The 23838-nt window shown below is 30.8% G+C and overlaps 2 protein-coding genes and 1 pseudogene across 3 annotated transcripts; 2 read left to right on the top strand and 1 right to left on the bottom strand.

The window, feature by feature from the left end:
* The first annotated feature begins 11308 nt into the window (after window positions 1-11308).
* Window positions 11309-13099, top strand: LOC105801442 (LOB domain-containing protein 25). Of its 2 annotated transcripts, XM_012632748.2 has the most exons (3): window positions 11309-11448; window positions 11596-11733; window positions 12446-13099. In XM_012632748.2, exon 3 carries the CDS (start codon window positions 12456-12458, stop codon window positions 12945-12947), a length of 492 nt encoding a protein of 163 aa, XP_012488202.1. In that variant the 5' UTR covers window positions 11309-11448; window positions 11596-11733; window positions 12446-12455; the 3' UTR covers window positions 12948-13099. The 2 variants fall into 2 exon arrangements, with proteins under 2 accessions (XP_012488202.1, XP_012488201.1); XM_012632747.2 differs by lacking the exon at window positions 11309-11448 and having other exon boundaries at window positions 11462-11733.
* A 2616-nt stretch (window positions 13100-15715) lies between these two features.
* LOC105802435 (pentatricopeptide repeat-containing protein At5g40400) lies at window positions 15716-17989 on the top strand. The gene has a single exon (XM_012634071.2). It carries the CDS (start codon window positions 16023-16025, stop codon window positions 17907-17909), a length of 1887 nt encoding a protein of 628 aa, XP_012489525.1. The 5' UTR covers window positions 15716-16022; the 3' UTR covers window positions 17910-17989.
* Window positions 17990-18126: 137 nt separating this feature from the next.
* Window positions 18127-23822, bottom strand: LOC105802436 (zinc finger CCCH domain-containing protein 41-like; annotated as a pseudogene).
* Between the last annotated feature and the right edge of the window lie 16 nt (window positions 23823-23838).

Raw genomic sequence — 23838 nt, 5'->3', positions numbered from 1 at the left:
AGTTAGGAAAGGAAAGTCATATTCTATCACATTTGCTTTTTGATGACAACTCATTGTTCTTATTAAAGTTGATGCAATAAATTGTAAAGAGATGAAGAAAATTTTACAGGTTTTATTGCAAAGCTTCAAGACAAGAAGTTAACTTTCAAAAGTCCAGTGCCATCTTTAGTTCCAATACCACTGATGCGATAAGAAATGAAGTGGCTGATGGATTGCAGGTTAAAGTTATAACAAATCTTGGATCTTATCTTGGGATTTCATCTCTCTGGGGCAAGATAAAATGCAAAGCTATGGAGTTTTTAAAGGAGAGGTTCAAGGGGAAATTACAAGTCTGGTAGCAACAATTGTTGTCTCAAAGTCGAAAGAAAGTCTTGATCAAGGAAAATGCCAGTGATGTTCTAATATATGTTATGCAATGCTTTAAGGTTCCAAAAAAAGTGTGCAATGGGATTAATGCTGAGATTGAAAAATTTTGGATGGGACAATGTCAAGAAGAAAAGAAAATACATTTGCTTAATTGGTTGGAGTTAACTGGGAGAAAAGGAAAGGAAGGTATAGGCTTCAGAGATTTCAATCTATTGAACAAGTCTCTGCTCGCTAAACAATGCTAGAGGCTTCTCCAACAACCTGATTTGTACTAGGTAAAGATCTTTAAGGGTAGGTACTTTCCTAATGGTTCTTTTATGGAAGCTCGAAAGAGATCTAGAACTTCATGGGTTTGGAATAACCTGCTTGAGGGTAAAGATTTTCTCAAGGAAAATATTATTTGGCATGATTTTAATGGGAATGAGGTGAACATTTGGAGAGATTTCCTCAAGGAATCGAGGTCATTGAGTTTAGGGATATTTCTGGGCTTAATCATCCAAGTAAAGTCTGTGAAATTATTGCTAGAGCTATTAAGGAGATTCATGTAATACCTCTTACTCGACCCGATTGCCGGGTTCGAGCAATAGGATGCCACATTCGTTGCCAGAGTAACTACGAATAATTTCACAGTAAAACCATCATTTCACATAATATATCATGCAATCAATAACAATACAACATTGAATATCGTGAACATTCTTTTCCAGGTCTTATATGGGCATAGGAATGCTTTAAAGTTAACTCGAGATCGAATAGGGACCTTTTTGCAACATTCTTAAAATTTCAAATCAAATATAAATCATAAATAAATTCTAAAATATTCAACCATGTCATAAGCACTCAAATACAATGATACACAAATAAATCCAAACCTTGATCGAGCTTACGAAAGCTCTTTTGGTGATCTGAGCACAAATTATGACCAAATTATACAATTTTAAAAGTTGGGCTTGACGTCATGACGTCGCCAAATAATTTGTCACGTCACGACATCAAGCCATACAACATTGCGATGTCACAAACTATTGAACGATGTTGCAACGATGGATATTCCACGTCATGATGAGAACCTTGTTTTTGGTAAATTTTGACAAATTGATATATATTTCGTGTCAAACCAAACCAATAGTTCGTTTGGTGCATAAATGAACACTTAAACCTACACAAAGCCAATCTAAAAAATATACCAAGGCAGCCATTTAACCATTCGCAAGATCATCCAAGTCATTACACATCAATTAGACACTTTGTAAAACCATAACAACCTATGAAATCATCAACTATTCAAACATTTGATACCCCTCAATTGCATCATCTAACTCAACCATTTCATTCTCAATTAGGTTATTCATATATTTCAAATATAGCTAAACATGTTACCAATATGCACATTTATATACATAACCTATAACCATTCATTTTCAAACTTTGTTTAAGGTATAAAATCAAGCATATTCAAGGATCAAACTCAAGAACATTCAAAATAAGCACATACACAACACAACTCCTATATACACGCCATATAATTGCGTTCGGATCGTTTAAAAATCTACTGAATCAAAAATTGGATAGTGTGAGCTCCGATACGATCCGATTGACGCATTCCGCAAAATGACCATTACAGAAACAAAAAACGAAATAGAGTAAGCATATCAAATGCTTAGTAATTTCGTAATAAATTAACTTAACTTACCTTGTCATTATAACAATTTAAGTAATTGAAACACAAAGGCACAACATGGCATATCATTGGCATCCTTATTTATATATTCATAAACCATTCCACAAGACAACCTGTACGTTAGTACTTCACATAACAAGATCATGAGATTTAAATTCATATATATGTACAACCAAATTAATTTATGTCATACTATTCAACTTTGTTCGATACTAAAACACATCAATGAAATTCATATTCAATCATTTCATTACCATATAATTTTCATTTTCTTTTTCAGAGAACTATAGCAATTTAAATTCGGATACACAGACTAATTTATTTCCACAAATTGTAGAGTTGGTTTACTTATACACGAGACTAATTTATTCGATGCTGCTCACTCAAGCTGTCAAGAATTCACAACATGTGCTGAATCTCAACCATCGATAGGAATAATTTGATTTACTCACACATGTTGTGATATTTGGGTAGCTCACACAAGCTATAGGTCAGGTTTACTTTTGCAAACTTTATTTGATGCTGCTTACTTAAGCTGTCGAGAATTCGCAACACATCCTCGATCTTAGTCATCGATAAAGAAACCCCTGACCAGCACTCGATTTCTTTTTAAACCTTAATTGCATTCCATTCATATCTTAATCGTTTACTAAGTTCACATGGGCACTGTTATCATTTCTATATCATTTCAAACCTTGAAACTATATACCCACTTTTCACATTTCGAATTACAATTCATATACATTCTTAACCCTGTAACATCATCATATACATACTACTCAATTATATATCAATTTCAAATTTAATCATTATCATGTATTTATTCATAATAGTAATTTATTTCATGTTTATGATTTAGTCCTTTGATGTTAAAAACATTATTCACCTAACATTTCGAACTAATAGGTAAAACAATATAATACAAACATAACATGAACTAATAAAGTAAGTCCCATGTGAACTTACCTGACAAAAACAACAACAAATGAAACATCGAGGACTAATCTACAATTTTGCCTTTTCTTCAATTATCTTTCGATTGATTCAAATCCCGACCTATAATAATTAATTTCAATTTATCAATTCTAAATATCTTTTAATAGCCTATTATAAACATGTATCAATTCAATTTTATTTTTTGGATGTCCCCTAAAGTATTACATTTTATTCAATTTATCCCTAAAACCAAAATAGCTATATCTTTCACATTTAAGCTTTGTTTTTCAATCCGATTTCGATTTCATCATTCTATAACCCTAAATTATCTATAATTACATAAAATTCATATAAATTTTGAAATATTTACACTTTAGTCCTTAAGTTCAAAACTAACAATTTTCACTTTACAAATTAGTCCTTTTTCATATCTAAGCTTAAAATCTAACAATTTAGCGCCAAAAGTTTCAATAGTCAACAATGACAACTTTTATAAATTTTAACAGTTTTACAATTTTTTACCTGAGCTAGCTAAATCAAGCTCTTGAACCTTAAAAATATAAAAATTTCAAGAAAATAACTAAATTAAACTAACCAATTGGAGATGCTAAGCTTGAAACCCTTAGGCCAATACTTTGGTTCCTTTAGCTAATGCAAACGGTGGAGGAGAAAGAAAGATAAAACTGGCTTTTGTTTTCATATTTTAAACATATAATATTTATTTAATTAAAACAATTTTTAATATAAAAGAAAAGAAACATCTACCAACCGTCCCATATATTTAAAAATGACCTATTTTCCATTTAAAATCTTGTTAAATTATCACTTAAGCCTTTTAACAAATAAAAATTTAGCAATTAATTTTTGTCATTTTATGATTTAATCTTTATATCTTAATTAGTCACTAATTCGATAAAATTACTTATTCAAAATTCAATTCATCTATATAATAATTTCAAAAATATTTAATAAAATATTAAATTTTGAATAAGTAATTTTGAATGGAAAATAAGCCATTTTAAAATGTATTAACAGTTTTATATGACATAATTTAAAGTGACTTTTTAAAGAACTGGATATTGCAAAAATAGATTTTTAAAAATATTAGTTTTGAGATTTTGAAAAGTTTATAGAAGATTTATTGTTTACTCTCTCTCTCTTTCTAGTTTTACTTTTTTTTTGTTTTTACTTTTAAAATTATGTGGCAACGTTTCACTTTTCGTTAAAAATTCATTTTAAATTAAATCACATAAGATTTGACATATCATTTAATGATTAAATTGAATATTTTAATAATAGAATGACATAATTGATATAACTTCAATCATTTGAGATGTAATGAGAATATTTTCATGTTTATGAACCAATTTAAAATGATGGCTATAGTTTGATGATGATTGGTGCATTCAAAAATAATTGACATTTTTTCCTCCTCAATAGAACTCATATTATTACTGAATAAAAGAAACATATATCATCTCTAGTACCAGACATAACCAACACAAAAAATAAGAATCTTTTAGAGAAGTGTTATAGATTATCTCTAAGATTTCGATTAAGAAAACACACTCAATGGGGCGTTGGTAATTCATCTCAACTCAGAATAGGAACCAGAGAAGATGGGATGAATCCACCCAGTTAGAAAGGCACATCCTCCTCCTGAATTGAGATGCAACCTAATCTGCAACTCTGTTGGCTTCTCTTCATAAACAAAATGTGTTCTATCAAGCCTTTGTATCATACCCAACATATTCTTTACAATTGGACAAATACACCAATAACCCTATCCTTTAGTAATAATGATCTCCTTGTACAAAACTTTAGAGTTCATCTCAACTTTTGTATTTCTGAATCCCTTGTTGTCAGCAAGTAACAAACCTTCATGCATAGCAAGAGCCTCAACTTCAAGGGTAGAGCTAGCCAAGAAACTTCTTCCCTTCTCAGCAACTAAAGCACCCATAGAATCTCTAAATGATCACCCCAATTCCAACTTCCTTCGACAATATATAAATTGAAGGCACCATCACAATTAACAATCCAATAACCAACCGTAGGCGCAATCCATCTTACTTGCTTACATCGATCCTTCCTTCCTCTAAAAGATTCTTATTTTTTGTGTTGGTTATGTTTAGTACTAGAGATGATATCGGTTTTTTTTTTATTTAGTAATAATATGAGTGTTGTTGAGGCGAAAAAAAAGCCAATTATTTTATATGAACCAATCATCATCAAACTATGTGTCATTTAATGGTTATATTAACTAATTTAATAATGATAGAATTTTGATAGTTTGGGATGTAATTAGATCGTTTAGAAGTTCAAAACCAATTTCAAACAAGGTTTTAAGGATGTTTGGTGCAATTAACTCTTAAATTAATATTTTAAATAGACATTTTTTCAAAACTCATTTTCAAGTTTAATATTTTATTTAAACCCTTCTAAATATTATGTTAATTTTCAAGTTTAAGTGAATAGCTTAATTCTCAAATAAGTTTAGTTCAAGTATGTATAAGAAAATTATCTCATACGTAATTTATGGAAATTTTTAGACTTTATAAACAAATTAAAAATATGACATATGTCTTATTATATTTTTAACTTTTTTATTATATTTAAAAACACATTTCATATATTTAATTTGTTTGTGAAACATGTTTATAAAATAAATAAATAAAAACTTCACAAACCGTATATTTATGTTTTTTACTAAGGACAACATTTGTTTTAAAGGTATATAGACACATTCAATATATATATATATATATATATATATATATATATATATTATTCACATTTGTTTTAAACATTTTGAAATATGATAATCATGTATTGAATAACTTTAAACCAGTAAAAAATGATATAATAAATCTAAACCTATTTATGGGTTAAACTACTCACCCAAATCTGAAAAAATTAGACTCGTCTGACGCATAAAAGCTAAATTTGTTGTAATAAATAATATTATAATATAAACATAGTAAAAATGTTTGATTGCCTGTTTATAAAATTTTAATAAATAAAAATATTTAAAATTATTAAATATTAAATTAAAAATAATATAAATATTTTTAAAAAGAAATTAAAAAATAATATGGGTGAGCTTAAACTACATTTAGGTTAATTATTTACAAATATGCATGAGTTTGGGTAAGATTTTCGCCTAAGTCAAGGCTGGGTAAACATAAAATATATTAATATCGTGCTTAAGTCTGACCCGAATCTAATCCTATCTGACCCGTGAACACCTCTAAACAAATTTAACTGAATTCAAATTACTATATATTTTATTAGAAAAATTAATTTAACTTAATTATAAATTGCATCTTAAATTAATATTTAATAACATTAAATACTGTCATTAAGGATAGCTAAAGACAATTTTATAGTATAAAACTATTTTAGTAAATTCTAAATGTATTTATTGTTTTTCTTAGAATTAAAGCATCTTTCATATTTTTAATGAAAATTAATTTTTTATATTTATAATGATCTTTATTTCCAAAGTTTTAACTTAAAATATTTCTTTAAAAATGTAACATGTTTTATCGCCATAATTTGGATTTGAATCTCCCCATTATTATTTTCTTAAGCAATCATTGCATTATTGCGTAAATGTTATGATAGAAAAAAATACTTTATGCAATTAAATTATTTGATTACGAAATTAGAGCAATCAATAGAGATCTTTGTGTCTTAATTTCGGAAAAGAAAATATATGTACAAACTTATTATTGTTAGCGTGTCCAGTCGTTTTACTATTTAAATAATGTTATATATATTGATTGAGTTTTAGCTTGATTAATTGTCAATGTAAGAAGAGTGCGTTGAAATGCATTATCCTCCTATTAATGGGTTAAAGAATAGCTATTAATAGTTCTAAGCATTGTGTCAAAAAAATATTATCAAAACCTATAATAAAATTTTTAAAAAATGTTATATATAATTAAATAATAGAAATATCCTACCCAAAATCCACTTTTGGAAAAATCTATATTATACATTATACCTTGCAAATGGAGAATATGGCCGTAAAGCGCATGCATTGCAAAAAAAGAAAGAAAGAAAAAGTAGAGGTAGTGAGATATCCAATCCAATGTATCATAATCATAATCATCATAGCCCATAATCTAATTTAGATTATCATCATCTTCAATCATTGGTTACACTAACTCCATCTTTTAATTTAAATAAACTTGTTTGTACCTTCATATTATTTCGACTATCACAATTAATTATACATTATATACGCAGGTCACTAGTAAAAATAGACACATGTTTTACGTATGTACGTAAATTATATGTATTTTATAAAAAAAGTAAGACGTAACATTTCCAACTTCTCTTTATTTATTCATATTAAAAATTCTATTACAGGTATATCTATATAGATGTGTGTTTAAAAATAATATTTAATAAATAATAAAATATGTAGTTTGAAACTAATTAATTATAATAACACATAAAATATGTATAAGATAAAATAAAAATAGATTAAATTGTGAGTAAAATGAAATTTAAACACATAAATAAATCAATTAACAATATTAAATGCACTACAATTGTTTGTCACGATGTTGCCATCAATCGTTCAATTAACAACATTACTAAGAATGTATAAAATAAATTAAAATGAAGCTTGGGTTGGGTGATAAATTTGAAGTTTTACTAATTTATTTGACATGGGTTCAAATCCCATCATATGTATATGCATGTTTTTTATTGATTTTTGTTAAAATGAAAAGACTGAAATACTCTCGAATAATATAAATTATCTTAATTACGAAGGACATTTTATAATTTTCCTAACCGAATTGGTACTCAGTTGACTCATAACACCAGCTCAATCGGGGTTTTATTAATAGTATAAATATACAACTGGTAAAGATAATAAATCGTACATATAAAATGTACAAAAAATATTAAAATATAATTTTGGTTGAGTGACAAATTTAAAGTTTTACTCATCAAATTGACGTGGGTTCTAATTCTACCATATACATATTTTTTGATTTTTTTAAATGAGAAGATTAAAATACCATTGAATAATAATTTATTTTAATTATAGAAAGACATTTCCATAATTTCTTAAGCTGAATTGATATTCGATTAACCCGTGATACTCGAAATTTTATTAATAAGGTATTATTCTTCGAATCTTTATTAAGTTAAGAATAGAAGTGTGTTGTAGAATCTAAATTATGATTCTAGCTCCTCTTATATGTTTAAACTTATCTTTACTTTCATCAATGATATATTTATTTTAGGTTTAATATTTGATGAATTGTGAATGTAGAATTTTATACATAAGTAATGAATTAATATAATTATATATTTTTTAGAAATTAACAATTGATTATAAGTACAATAGTGGAATGGTTATAATGTTTAGATATTTTATTTTAATTATTTTATTTAAATATTTTATATAAAAATAATAAAAATCGAAAATATTATTGCATTAATATCTATTACTTTATTAAAATGGATTTTAAGCAATTTTATTAATCGAATTGTTATTGAGTTGACTTATGACATATTGACATCAATTCTATCAAACACATTATATATATAGTCTAAATAAAATTAAGTAAACTTAAGTTTAAAATTTTTTATGATGTATCATCGTTGTGTTTTGATGATGTATAAATTATACATTACTAGGACATTAAATATAAATCATTTAATAATCACAAGAGTTAAGTGAGATGACAAGGGTCTTTCCTACCTTAATTTGTAATTGAGGGTTCAATCCTCGTTCTGGGTATGAAACAATTTTAAGACTCGTGGCCAGCATTTACTCATTAATGGGTTTATAGAGTGTGGAAGATTAATCACTGAGCTCGCTCCAGTAAACACTTTGAGAAATAAAAAAAAATATAAATAATTTAATTTAATATATATCCTTACTTAATTATTTGATCATGCCCTAAAATAACATTTGGTAATAAGCAATATCCACTACGTTCTCAATTTTTGCATTTTAGTGTAGGACGAAAACATTGACTGTTGAATAATATATATGTACGATATTCAGACGAATAATTTAGGAATGAATAGCTATGAATATGATACAATGCATTTTCGACCGACATAAACCATTAACAATATTAAAAGACAGGCCACTCCTTTTATTTCTTTTCTATCCATTTATTTATGATAAACATAAACATGTCACCTGCCAAGAATAAACCTTTTCTTTTAATTCTCAATTTTTAAGGTATAATGTGGATAATTATGTGATAATTTATTTTTAATATTTTTTATGTTGATTTTATAATTTATATTTAAGCTTGTAAATTGTCTCTTTTTCTTCTTTCAAAGTAATGGAGTAAGACATTGATTTCTCAAAAGGCTCAATTTTTTTTATTGCATGATAGTCTTCCTTGAAAAACATTGGTGCACGTGTAAAATAGGTGCTCTACCAACTGAGCTATAGCTTTGTATTTGTGATACATATTTTATCATATTATGTAGATAATTCATTGTCAAGATGAATATTATATGATCTAACATCATAATCATACCCTTTTGGTTGGTATGTTGTTTTCAAAATATAATGCGAATAATTATATGATGATTGTGTAGTTTTTAATTTCACAAGTTCAACAAACCATCCAATGTAATTAATTTTCTTTACAACATTAGATGTCTTTATAATTGATGTTTGGGTAAACTATCAAAACAGTCACTTTTGTTTGCCTCAAGTTACATTTTAGTCACTGAACCGTTAATTGTCGTTAATAGTGTAACGATAAGCTGATGTGGCACATTAAATCATCATTTCAAACGAAAATTTTAGGTTAAATTATACAATTGATCCCTATATTTATTTTGAGCAATTTAATTCTTTTATTTTATGTTCTTTTAACTTTCTTTCTTTTTTCCTTTATTTTCCATTCTCTTCTGCCTTTTCCTTTGTTTTCCTCCTTCTCCATTTCTTTTAATGTAGTTTTTAAGTAATTAAAGATATTTAGCTTTAACAAATAAAGAAATAAAAGAAATAAATTAAATTGTTCAAAAAATAAAAGTACAGGACTAATTTTAACAAATGGAAAACATAGAAAAACTATGTTAAAAGAAATGGAGAAGGGAGGAAAATAGAGGAGAAGCATAAGAGAATAGAAAAAAAGTTAAAAACATAAAAGAAAAAATTAAATTGCTCAAAACAAAAAAAATATAGGGACCGATTGTATAATTTAACCTAAAATTTTCGTTTGAAATAATGATTTAACGTGTCACATCACTTACCGTTATACTATTAACGACAATTAACGGCTCAATAACTAAAATGTTACAAACATGATAATATGTAAGTGACTAAAACGTAATATTTTAAACATAAATGACTAAAATGTACTTACGAGACAAACAAAATTAACTATTTTGATAGTTTATCTTAATTTTTTAATTTGAATTTGAATGTTCAAAAGATAGAAATTTAATTACATTTGTAAAGTAAAAAGAATATATAGAAGATGCTATCATTTTGGAAGATATTTTCATTATATGCCATTAAATTATGACTTTGTCTAAGCAAAATATATCTCATGGTGTTGGTGGAAACAAAAGATAATAAATATATTTATTAAATTTTATATAAGAATTAAATCAACTTTTGGTTGAAATTGTAAAATTAAATATTTAAAATTTATTATATTAGATAAGTTTTATTAATTTTATATAAATAAACATAAAAATCAAAATACTTTCATAATAATATAACTTTCTATATAAAATAATATTTTAATAATTTTCTAACTATATTGATACATGATTAATTGTCGACACTAAGTCAATTAATTAAATACTTAATACAAGTATAGACGCATTGTATACTCTCTAGCTTGCATCATATTGTTTGGAGTCATATATAAAGATGGGCGAATTTAGGGGAGCTGGCAGGAGCTTGTCCCCTAAAATAGAACATTTTTCTTTTTAGTCTTTTAAAATTTTTAAAATTTTAAAATAATAAAGATAAAATTGTATTTTAATCCTTAAAAATAATACAATTTTGATTTAATCATTTAAAATTATATTTTATAATAATAAAAATTACAATTTAATTTTGAACTCTCTAAAATATTTTCTTAACTCCACTCATAAAAATAATTGGAAAGAATCTGTTTAACCAACCCTATTGATTATTGAGTTGACAAGTGTTTGTTTATAGTTTATGAAAGAAAACAAAAGTTAACAAGTGTTTATTGGATGATCAGATGACATCAAATTACAAGTTATATATATAGATATATATATGACAGTTTGTGATAATTTGCTAATCTGGTTTTGACAAGTGCTATTTGTCGTAGCCGCAACAATGAAACTTTAGCATTTATATATATGTATATATATATACATACATTTCATTTGTTATAGGGAGACAGAGATGCAAGTATTTGATTTCAGTACACAGTTTCTTGAGCAGTGGTTTAATTTCATATTATTATTATAAGTACAGTGTCAAGGTGATCCCTTGGTAGCCTTAGCCCCCATTATTACCTCTCTCTCTTTTGCCTTTCTTTTTTAAACATTATTCCTCACTCAAAATGCTCTTTGGCTATGCTTCTTTTTCTTCAATCTTCCTTAACTTTTCTCACTTTGTTTATTTGCAGGCCTCTCTCTCCCTTTCCTGGAACTAGGGTTTCATCTTTTCTATGGTTCCATAGTCCTTTTTCTTTTTCATTGGGACAAAGTGACGAACAAGGCAAAAGGACAGAGATTTCTTGAAAGAACCCTAATCATATAAATAGGTAACTTCAGCTACAAAACACCCTAATTTAGCTTAATGCTTTTTATATTTATACAGATTCTTCTTCTGGTTTTTCTCCCTTTCCTTTTGTTTCATTTGAAGATATTTACTTGTGTCATGCTTGCTTATTATATGGTGATGATTCAGCTATTTCCCACAAAGAATTTGAAAACTAAGTTTATGTGTGTATATATGTTTCTTTCACATGAAAAAAATGATCTATCATATTATTGGAAATTTGGAATATTGGGAAATTTTTGTGGTCCTCATGGGATATGGGATGAAAGGGTTTTGTTTCAATTTATGCAACATGTTTGACCAAATTCAAGAAAGAACCATAGAATCTGTGCATGTTAATGTAATGATGCATGTTTTTTATTTTCTTGGTTTATTTTTTGACTTTTTCTTGGGGGGCTACAATTTTTAAGAAGAAAATGTTTCTGACAGTGTGGTATTTAAATTCAATAAAAGCTGCTTGGCAGGTGAGAAAAATCAAAAGTTGTTTGAAAAGAAAATGGAAGAGAGCCAGAAAGGGTTTTTCTTAAGCAATTTCTTGTACTTAACCTACTTGTTAGAAGGCCCCCCCCCTTTTTTTCCAGTTTAAAAATATGAAAAGATAATATGTGAGAACATAAGTTGATAAAAAGAAGAGATAGAATTATGGTTGAAACAGACAAATTATAATGCTTTGATTTATGCTTTGCAAATCGCAGGCAGAGAAAAATGGCTTCTTCCAGCCATTCATCAAATTTTCCATGTGCTGCCTGCAAGTTCTTGAGGAGAAAATGCATGCCAGATTGTGTTTTTGCACCCTATTTTCCACCTGAAGAACCCCAGAAATTTATCAATGTTCACAAAATATTTGGTGCAAGCAATGTTAGCAAACTGATCAATGAAGTAGCACCCCATCAAAGAGAAGATGCAGTGAACTCCCTTGCATATGAAGCTGAAGCAAGGTTGAAAGATCCTGTTTATGGCTGTGTTGGAGCCATTTCCATTCTCCAAAGACAAGTTTTGAGACTCCAAAGGGAATTGGATGCCATACATGCTGATTTAATCCGATATGCCACCGCCACCTGCAGCTGCAATGAAATGCCACCGCCAATGGGAAGAACTTGTTTTCATCATAATTCTTCTGGTAATATTTACTACCCTAATCCTCACTGGAATGAACCTTATGAAGGCAATGGAAGATCAGATGGTGGAAGCCTTTGATGGTTGAATTGAAGTGTCTTGTAATTAAATAAAGCAAAAACTATGCTAGCTTTAGGGTTTTCTATTTATGGAATCTCATAAGGTGATAATTGTGTGATATTATGGTATCTTCATGATCTCCATATATATATATATATATGTCATTTCATGCACTGTTTTTGCTATATTTATTCAATGATTCTATACCTGAAGTTATGATGCGAGAAGGTTTTGAAGCTAGGATTATAAGGTTCATTTTTCATTATTTTGGTTGAGTTTAAGCAGTCTGGATATAGAAAGCCAAACCCAGATTAATGTAAAAATTTCCCATAATATTTGTTGCTGACAATAGTTTTATAAGGCACTGATCATTTCATGTTCAGTACTCTACTCTTGAAGCTACCACCAACCTTCCATAGTTTATATGTGGGCGTGCAGCTTATATAAAGTAAGGGGTTCTTAATCATCTGTATTGGTTTTAATTTATAATTAAATGATAGAGATGCAATCATTTTGATGCTCTAACATCATGTTTGCATTATTACCACCTTCCAAACTTTTCTGATGATCATTACAATTTAATCTTTGATCTACTTTCTGAATTTTCTCCTCTTCTTTCCTTTCCTTGACAGTATACAGCAACACAAACCAAATTTCAACTGTGCTGTGATTATATACATGATTTTGAGGTGATAAAACACTATAGATGTATATATTATATATAATCTTCAGCAAAAAACTAAAGTGATTTTTCTTTTATTTTCCCAAGTGAAACTTCATAAGGTTATCTATCTATTTTACTTGTTTTCAAATAATTTTGCAAGTCTACTACTGAGTCATCAGCAAGGCATCTGGATTTATATAAACTTCTTGGTAGTAGGTAATATGCGAAATGAAAAAAATGCTTACAAATCATTTAATATTTAATATTTTAAATCTGTTGGTTGATATTTTATTTTTTATTTAATAATAAAATATTGAATTAAGATAAATACGTAGTTAGCTTCGTTGAAAATATTAAGTAATATTTGATAATTAACCTAATATTTATTTTTATCAAATAACATAATTATATTTAAAACTTAATTTTACTAATTTATCAAACAATTTTACAGTATAAATTCAATAAAAAATTAACATTTAATTTTTCAATAACATAATATAAATACAAATTCAGAACATGATTCATCAAAGTACAGACAAAGTAACAATGTAAATATCTTGATATGTATACTATTATTTAAATTAATGTCACTTATCAATAAATTTTAATTTAGTTGTAAAATTATTAAATATTTTATTTTTATTTTTATTTTTTATATTAATTGTATTATTTCAATCAAAATTATATTTAATTTATATATTTTTAAATAAATTTGTTACAACAATGCACCATACTAATATATAATATTGTTCAACCTAACATGATTAATAATAAACAAACAAACAAAAACTAGGGTGCATGAAAGGAATCAGAACCATTATAAAAATATAAAAGGTACGTATTGCTTGGTTTTCTCAGTATAGATAGGAGTAGTAGGGCTAAGTAAAAAACAAAAAAAAGTTGATGGATAAGGACTTTATATTTTTATAGTAGTAAAAATGTAATTTTATTATTTTAATAGTTTATATATTTTTTATAATTTTTAAAAGACTGAATCAAATTTTTATCATTTAGGGATTAAAGTGTAATTTTATTATTACTAATTTAAAATTTTATATATTATAAAAATATCTAAATAGAATTTTTTTCATTTTGGAAGGCTCCAAACCCTGCCATCTCTTCCTAGCTTCGCCACTGAGTAGTAGCTAGTACAAAAAAAATACTTGAAAATTAACTTCAACGTCGCATATAAACTTGGGTTGACACTTGTAAGTGAAACCAATATGAACTAACTTAGTGTTCATGTTTGTTAAAATTTTTAAAGGTTTTAAATTGGGATAATATAGTTTTTAGTCTCTGAATTTCGTAATTAAGTCTAATGTGGTATATGTATTTTTTTAATTTACTATGGTACTTGAATTTAATAATTTGATTCATTTTAGTCATTGAAACTTGAAAAATTATAAAAGTTTGATGATGTAACACTTTTGATTGTGCCACATTATCACTCAAAATTTTAAAAATTATATAAATTTTCAGGTGATAATATAGTACAATACTAAAGTGTTACATACAATGTTCTAATAACCAAACTAGTGGTTGAACCGATTAGACTACTGATTTTCTACTCAAACGATTTGATCGATTCAACTGTTGGACCAAAAAAAATTAAATAAATAACTAAAAATTCATAAAAAAATTTAAATTATTAAACCGATTCAATCTAATCAACTACCGATTTTTTTACTTTTTCAATTTTTACAAGTTTCAAGTCGTTTCTGATTCAATCGATTCAACCCCTTTGTTTGGAACAATATACCAGTCAATTCTCAGTCCAATTGGTCCAACCATCTAATTTAGTCATGTTCCAAGAATATTAGTCACATCATCAAATCTTTGACAAAATCTAAATCTATAAATCAAAATAAATCTAATTGTCAAATTCAAATAATAAAGTAAAAAAATTTTAAATATCAAAATAGACCTAGTTGCGAATTGAAGGTGAAAAATTATATTATCCATTTCAAATTATAAGCCAGAAGAATCAACCAGTAGGCCATCAATTCGTGTACCTCTCTTGGGCCACTAACAATTCTAAATCTGCCAAATTCATGGACCTATTAGCCCAAAAAACCTGCCAGATATTGTATGTATGGTTCTTCACATCTAGTAGGAGCCTAGGAGGGCTTCCCCGCAATGCAAAGCAGGTCTCTTTTCAGCAACGTACCCTTCATATCAAATTCTGATTTCGGGTTGATTGTGCTCTTTGCTGCTTTGGGTAAGAGTTTCTAGTTTCCCGCTAACTTTGATGGCTTGAATTTGAGCAAATTTTCAGGTTTCCTACTAAAATTAGTGATATTTGTAATGATGCGTAGTCTTCAATTTGGTTTCTTCATGGTTCAGCAGTGAGCTTAAGGGGTCATTATAGCACTTTTTGTTTTGTTTATTTGCTGCTGAAGATACCTTGCTCTTTCTCTATCTTTTTCTTCTTCATGACTCGAGCTTCGCTCAGTGCCTTAAACCAGAGCCTAGTAAACTCAGCCAATTTCTATGGGAACTTCATAACAAAATTACCCTTTTCTTCATCCTCAGCTTCTTCACTTCAAACCATTGAAAACTCTCAGTGTAAACCGCTCTTAAATCCACTTTACAATCTTCTTCCTGAAACCCGAAACCCTAATAAAATAGTAGACCTCATTTCATCCTCTCTCAAACAAAACAATTCTCAATTAACCCTTCTCCAAAATCACATAAAACCCCTTATTCCTCATTTGGGCTGTCATGAAATCACAAGGGTATTATTAAGATTCCAGTCTGACTGTTCTTCAGCTTTAACTTTCTTCAACTGGGTTAAAAACGATCTGGGTATTAAACTTTCTTCACATAACTACTGTTACATTGTTCATATATTGGCTTGGTCTAAAAATTTCTCTTTGGCAATGAACTTGTTATGTGAATTGATTGATTTTGTTAAAGACTGTTCAAATTGTGAAGATCTTTTTGAAAGTTTGGTGAGCTGTAGTAAAGATTGTAACTTTGATCCTGTTGTTTTTGATATGCTTATTAAGGGTTATGTGAGAAAGGGTATGGTTAAAGAAGCGATTAGAACCTTTACGAACGTTTTGGAAGTCGGCTATTTGCCCTCTGTGATCACTTGCAATTGTCTTTTGAATGGATTGTTGAGGTTGAATTTTATTGATCAGTGTTGGTTAGTGTATGAAGAGATGGGGAGAGTCGGGATTCGACCAAATTCGTACACTTTTAATATATTGACTAATGTTTTTTGCAAAGATGGGAATGTTGATAAGGTTAATGAGTTCTTGGAGAGGATGGAAGAAGAAGGGTTTGATCCTGATTTGGTGACCTATAATACACTGATTAGTAGCTATTGTAGGAAAGAGAGACTCAATGATGCATTCTATTTGTATCGGATTATGTATCGGAGAGGTGTTGTGCCAGATTTGGTTTCATATACCGCACTGATGAACGGTCTTTGTAAAGAAGGGAGGGTGAGAGAGGCACATCAGTTATTCCATAGAATGGTTCATCGAGGATTGAATCCGGACATTGTGTCGTATAATACTCTTATTTCTGGTTATTGCAAGGAGGGGAGGATGCAAGAGTCGAAATATTTGGTGCATGAGATGATAGGAAATGGGATTTCCCCTGATAGTTTTACTTGTCGAGTTCTCGTGGAAGGATATGGAAAACAGGGAAGGTTGGTTTCAGCTTTGAATTTGGTTGTAGAGCTAAGGAGATTTGGGGTTTCCATATCATCCAGCATTTATGATTTTTTGATTGTTTCTTTATGTCGTGAGGATCGACCATTCGCTGCAAAGAATATCCTTGGGAGAATCTCTCAGGATGGTTATGTACCCAAACCAGATATCTATAACGAATTGATCGAAACGTTCTGCAGATGCAATAATGTGGCCGATGCATTGCTCGTAAAAGCTGAGATGGTTCGTAAGAGAATAAAAGTCAATCTTGTTGCATACAGAGCTCTTATATGCTCATCATGTAGAATAGGTAAAACTCACGAAGCAGAATCCTTGATGGAAGAAATGCTTAAATCTGATATCCTTCCGGATCCACACATATGCAGGGTGCTTATCCAGTGCTACTGCGACCAAATGGATATTGATAAAGCAGAGTCAATATTGAGCTTCTTTGCCAAGAAATTCCGGATTTTTGATACCGAAAGCTACAATGTTCTTGTGAGTACATATACAGAGAGTGGTGATATGGAGAAGTTAATGGAGCTTCAAGATAGAATGATGAAACTAGGGTTTGCACCTAATAGCTTGACATGCAAATATGTAATCCATGGTTTATTGAAAGCCAAGAGATTGTATGAGCAGAAGTTGCTTGGTTCTTAGCTGCAATAACCAGCCGGTTGCTTATAATTTCAATGTACAAATATTTCATTTCATCCTCAATCTTTTTACCTTTTAGAAAAGAGTTATTGAATAATAAATTTAAATTTAAAAAAATCATTAGTAAATCAAGTTGGTCTTCTTCAAGAGCTAACTCATACAAGTCTGTTGGTCTTCTTCAAGAACTAACTCATACAAGTCTATTGAGATGGATAAATAATTCGACCCTTAAATAGATCGGTTTTTTAACTGAGGAAATATTGCATGGTTATATACCTAATTTCCTATCTAAAAATGAGCCCAAACTCCCAACTACAATGGGAATCAGTTCCCAATCATTTTTCATGTAAAAAAATCTTAATGTATTGTTCTTTTAAAGTGAAACTGTTAAACCTTGGTGGCAACTAGACTTCAACAAATTGAATACTTTACCTTACTGTAAAAAACCAGAAACAGCCCCCTATATTTAACATGCTTTGCCTTTAGGTGACTACGCTTTCACTCTAGATGTTGGAGATGGACTATGCTCTGAAACTTCAGCTAAATACTTATGCTCCACAAAACTCTTTACATCAGAATTCTTAGATTCCCCATCATCTGACGCAACTTCTTGGGAGATGCTGCATGCTAATTTTTCTTCTAGATGTTGGAGATGGACTATGCTCTGAAACTTCAGCTAAATACTTATGCTTTACAAAACTCTTTACATCAGAATTCTTAGGTTCCCCATCATCTGACGCAACTTCTTGGGAGATGCTGCATGCTAATTTTTCTTCTGTCTGGATATCATCAGCTTCCAAAGGCTCCTTTGGTGCGGAAGAAGTTTCTTTGCTAATCGGATCATTGATTGAATTGCTAGATATCAACCATGAAAACTGCAAATTGTGACCCTGCCAGCATTTACTATTTGCATATGCCTTTTCTGCCGAGCGGCATGTGCTGTAAGTTATACGAGCTGAGCAATCATTCAGTGTCTCAGATACCATAACATCATCTTCATTTTCCACATCTTCCAGCTCCACAGAGAAAAGATCACCATATTGTGAGAAGTGCTTCAAAACATTGACCTAATAATTGTTTCATTGACGACAATGAAAAACAGAAGAGCCAATCGAGTTTTCTGCCATTAAGCGAAGAACTTTGGAATAATTTACAAATAACTAGACATACTAATAAGTTATGCTACTATATGACTAATCATTTTTCTTTTCAAGTACTCGAGCCTAACACCTATATCCAACACATACACACATAGGTATAGGGATATGATCTGCCTATGTTTTTCCGAATACATGAAAAACTTGGAGAAATTGAATATATCCATGCCGGACACATGCATCCCTAACATCTGAGCACAAGAGACGTAGATTGTTTGCAAAATGTGCTTATTTCATCTTTTCATTTTCAATATATAAAAGATGATGAATCATTGTAAATTTCATCCTCACAAAAGATGGAGCCAGAAAACAATATCCTCAGACGAGGAAAAGGAGAGAGCAACTCAAATGTGCAAAATCAGGAGGCAATGGTGAAATAACTCTAAAAGCAGTAGGTCTGTTATCCAATTTGTATTTATTCAACACGAATGGATGGATGCCTACTGGTGCTGATTGACAAGACTGCCGCTTTGATTTAGGACTGTGGGACAGAATATTCTCTGTTGATTTGTCCGTATCTGTCACCCCCATTGTGCATGGTGTTGCAGCAGAAGCACAAGGTCCAGAGGATCTTGGAGTTGAAGCGTTTGCAGGATCAGCCGCAATGTCCACCTTTTGCCTCTTGGCAGCTTGTTCAGTATCACCTTTGACACCACTAGACTGCAAAAGGTGGAAATAAACAAATGTTAAACCTGCCTTAATATGGGATCATATCCCACATTTATAGTTTAAAAAACCTAATGTTCTATTTCAACATTCTCTCTCAACTTGAATCAGCATGTACATGCAGTCGAGCTATTGGAAAAAAAAAGGCATGCATGTTTGACAATGCCCATTGGGCAACCGCCAATAGCATTCTGATTGATTTCAAAAATACCATGAACATGCAACTTCTGAACCTGATTTCTACACATAAGGTTCTTGAGATGTAAAATTACTCAAAATACTGCATATTTAGGAATATAGTATATAAAAGTAAACTAAGTTCCCAGTACTTGTTTCTCAAGTTTGTCCAACTGGCGCTGGAAGTCCTTCCGCTTCTGTTCCAGCAGTTCCTGCTTCTTGCGTAGTTCCTCTTTCATCTGCTCCAAAGTCTCTAATTTTTTCCGCGGTGCAGGAGGAATCATGAGACCATTCATGCTATGAAGCTTGGGGGAATTCAGAGAAGGCAGATCAACACCATGGATAACATTGCTCTTCTGAGGAATAGGTTGAAAATTATCTTTTCCTCTATTAGCAGCAGGCTGAGCTGGAATAACAGAAGCTGTTAGACCACGTGAAGTTACTGACACACCACTGCCACTGTTTATGCCAACATCAGGTATTCTATCCCGCTTTGTGCACCAGAGCTTAATAAAGCGGTTACCCATTACAGCATCGGGTGCCTTCAGAGAAGCTTCTGCCTCTTCCCTCCTTGAAAACTGTACAAAGGCCCGTTCACTATTTAGTGGAATATAAATGTCAATAACCTCTCCAAACTTACGAAAATGAGAAAGAAGGGCCTCTCTTTTGTTGCTTTTCTGGGGAATCCCATTGACAAACAGTGTACGCAGTGCCTTTTGAGTTGGTTTTCTGTTATTACATAAACTATCAGGCTGTGACTTCAATGATGAATCCACAACTTTGGATCCATCATCCTCACTGCTGATCCACTTCAAATGACTCAAAGTACCTTGAGAGGTAGGAAAGGCTTGTTGTTCTACCTTGGTTTCATTCTGAAGACAGTCCAAGGGTGTGAGGTCAATTTTATCTTTTGTATTTATTCTACTTCTTGAGCTACCAGTTCTACCCCAAACAGAAAAATCTGTGCCCTCTGACCCAGTGCTTTTAATTGGCAATATATCATGAGTACTATCACATAACCTACCATGATGATGATCAGAGATATCATCATTTAGCAAGGATTCTGTTTCATCAATCGTGGGTGAATGTAGTCCTGAGAGTGCAGCTGATGCTTCCAGGCCATTGTTATTCCACAAGGGTTGATCAGGATCATACAAATCAGCACCACTTGCACTGGTAGAACAAGTATCATTCATACCTAAGGCTTCCTCAGTCATTCCAGGCTTGCAGCTTTTGCTGTGTAGATCCTTGCTGTTCATCAAAGTGGTTGAAGGAGGAACACCTGAAGGTAGTGCTCCAGGTCCAGCAGGTGTTGGCAATAATTTTGCAGTTGGAACTGCAACAGGAAGGTTAAACTGTGACAGACTCTGCAAATCAGAAAAGTTACTGTTATGTAGAACAAATGGTGAATGCTAGCTGTTTAAGAATCAAAGCCAAGGAAGGAACTTCCCTACTTGGATTTCAGAATGGTGTATATATTATGAATAAGATGATAAATTAAATGACACCATTAATTGCAAAAGAACCCACTCCACCAGTCAATATAGAATATGGAGCAAATACCAATGATGTTAGAGAAGTACAACTGCAGAGATCCCTATTAATGTGGTACACTTAATCAATGCTTAACGCAGATAATTGATCTATAAGCATGAAGCTTCTTGGCATAACACCACCATATTATTCAGGGGGCTTCCCTTGAAGAAGATATTTAAAGACCAATGGCATGGAAGCTAATCTAGCAGAAAGAGTAGAAGCAGATGATGTATGCAGCATGCATGTTATTTTCGTTGGTTAAGGAATGGTTGAAAATTAAATAGAAGATAAGAAAAAGTAGAAGGGAAAATACGTATGACAGCAAATACAGTTACTAGGTGTTATGCAAAAATATTAGAAAGTAACATGAGAATATTTTGCAGAATTAGAATATTTAGACTAAAACATAACAACAAAGCACAAGGTTAAACCCTGCCTCTGGTGGCACTGCAGCAATGTAATGCCAACAAAAGCAATTAGAAGGTGTTAAAAAAGGAACAAAACAATCAAAAACATTTTCAACACATTGTTCACCCTATGGTTTTTGTTGACAACCAGAGATGATAAAGTGGAGGAATATGGCAACCTACCAGGCTGGTCATCAGTGAAACTAAATTGCCACATGACAGTTTTTTTAGCAATTTGGTGAAGGCTCACTTTATAAGCGATCACATTAACAAAATGCATACCTGAACATCTTCAACAACAATACGATTGACACCATGCTCCATTGGGCACATATCTCCTCTTAGACAAAATCCACGCTCCTCAGTCTCTACAACATTGGCGAGGAATGCACCTATTCAACGAAGAATTCGTCAGTGGCCTGAGAATCCCTTGTAAACCAAGAGGATGGAGTGTATCTAGGCTACCATTAGGTATTCCCGGCATAAGCCCAAAGGTGCTCCATGATGGGCTTTGTGCAATTGAAACATTTTGTAATCCCCTTCTTGCGAAGAGACCTGGAGCAACAGAACCTGGCTGAACCATTTGAGAAGCAATATCAACAAAGTTGAACCTAGAATCATGTTGATTCCAAGAAGAGTTATCCCTTCCTCTTCCCCTACCAGGACCAGAATCTCTGTTGAATATTTGGTTTGACCTAATTCTCTGGTTCAGATCCAAATTTCCTCGAGGAAGTGATGCAAATCCAGGGTGTTTTCTATCAAACTTAGATGTCAAGTCATTTTCTGGAGGCAAACCATTAGAATTTTTCCAGGCTTCACCTGCTAGAGATACATTTTCTCTGACTGGATGTCCATTTTCAAAAGGTTTCTTGTGCTTTCCGTATGGTCTTGTAAATAGTGGGTCCATAGAATCTCTCTCTAATGATTGAGGGTGTCTATCTCGCCTGCGATGCTTATGGTTGCGATCATCATCATCCTCATCACTGACCTCTTTCTCCTCTGGAGCACTGATGCAATCAGGAAGAGAACCACCACCAAGTTTAGGTGATGAAACTTGCAGCTCCATTGGATACTTTTGAAATAAATAATAAATCTGTGTTCTTTTAGAGCATGCAAAGCTCTAAACTCTAACCTGATGCAGTAGTCAAACAACTTGAGAAGCAATTTGAACAAAAACCTAGGAACTGAGAAAGAGTTAAGGTAGGTAAAACAACAAAAAACAGTATTGAAGAAAGCAATTCATACAAAATGCAAATTAAATTTGCAGATGTTAAGGACATTTACATGAATGGATCTATAGCATCACAGACAACAGAACATAATCTATTACAACCATTAGAACGGTAGTAACCAGCTTAAGAGCTCATGTATATAACCCAACATGCATTACACCAATACTGGTTCAACAAGCAGACATCAATATGCTACAGAAGTTGAATCCATAAACAATCTCTTTCAACTTATCAATCTATAGCTTTGATTGAACTGTGTTTGTTCCTTAAGAAGATTAATCTGTTTTTAAGTTTTAACACAAATTCTGATGCACTTACATTAAAAACCACATGTCCAAACGAAATTCATATAACTCAAGAACCAAGAAACAAAGAATCAATTTAAGCAGCAAGGCCAATAAGATAGCTTCTATAGAGGCTGACTGCATTTCTAATGCCTCTTAATGAGGTTCCTGATATTGCAATAACTCCATTTTCCAGCCCAAGTATCAACTAAGAAATATTACATTCAGTGCAAAGAAACTGCCATAGGACCATATCCAATACTAGAAGCTAGTTTTCAATTTCAAACCCAAATGTTTTGGAACTCAAAAAGAACGGAGATATACCTGTATCACCATAGTTGGACACTGGCAAGTTGGTATGTCTGACATCTAACAGTACTTTTTAGTCTCCATCAAAAGCGTGTCATTACTGACTTCGGAGATGAACCTCTTTGTGTAATATTTTCAAAAAAATATGATTCATATGAAGTATA

This window comes from Gossypium raimondii, chromosome 11 (assembly GCF_025698545.1).
Source record: "Gossypium raimondii isolate GPD5lz chromosome 11, ASM2569854v1, whole genome shotgun sequence".
NCBI lineage: Eukaryota > Viridiplantae > Streptophyta > Magnoliopsida > Malvales > Malvaceae > Gossypium > Gossypium raimondii.
This window is presented reverse-complemented; position numbering and strand designations above follow the sequence as displayed.

Coding starts and splice junctions, on each gene's coding strand:
- LOC105801442 (XM_012632748.2), top strand. CDS start 12,456: ATGGCTTCTTCCAGCCATTCATCAAATTTTCCATGTGCTGCCTGCAAG.
- LOC105802435 (XM_012634071.2), top strand. CDS start 16,023: ATGACTCGAGCTTCGCTCAGTGCCTTAAACCAGAGCCTAGTAAACTCA.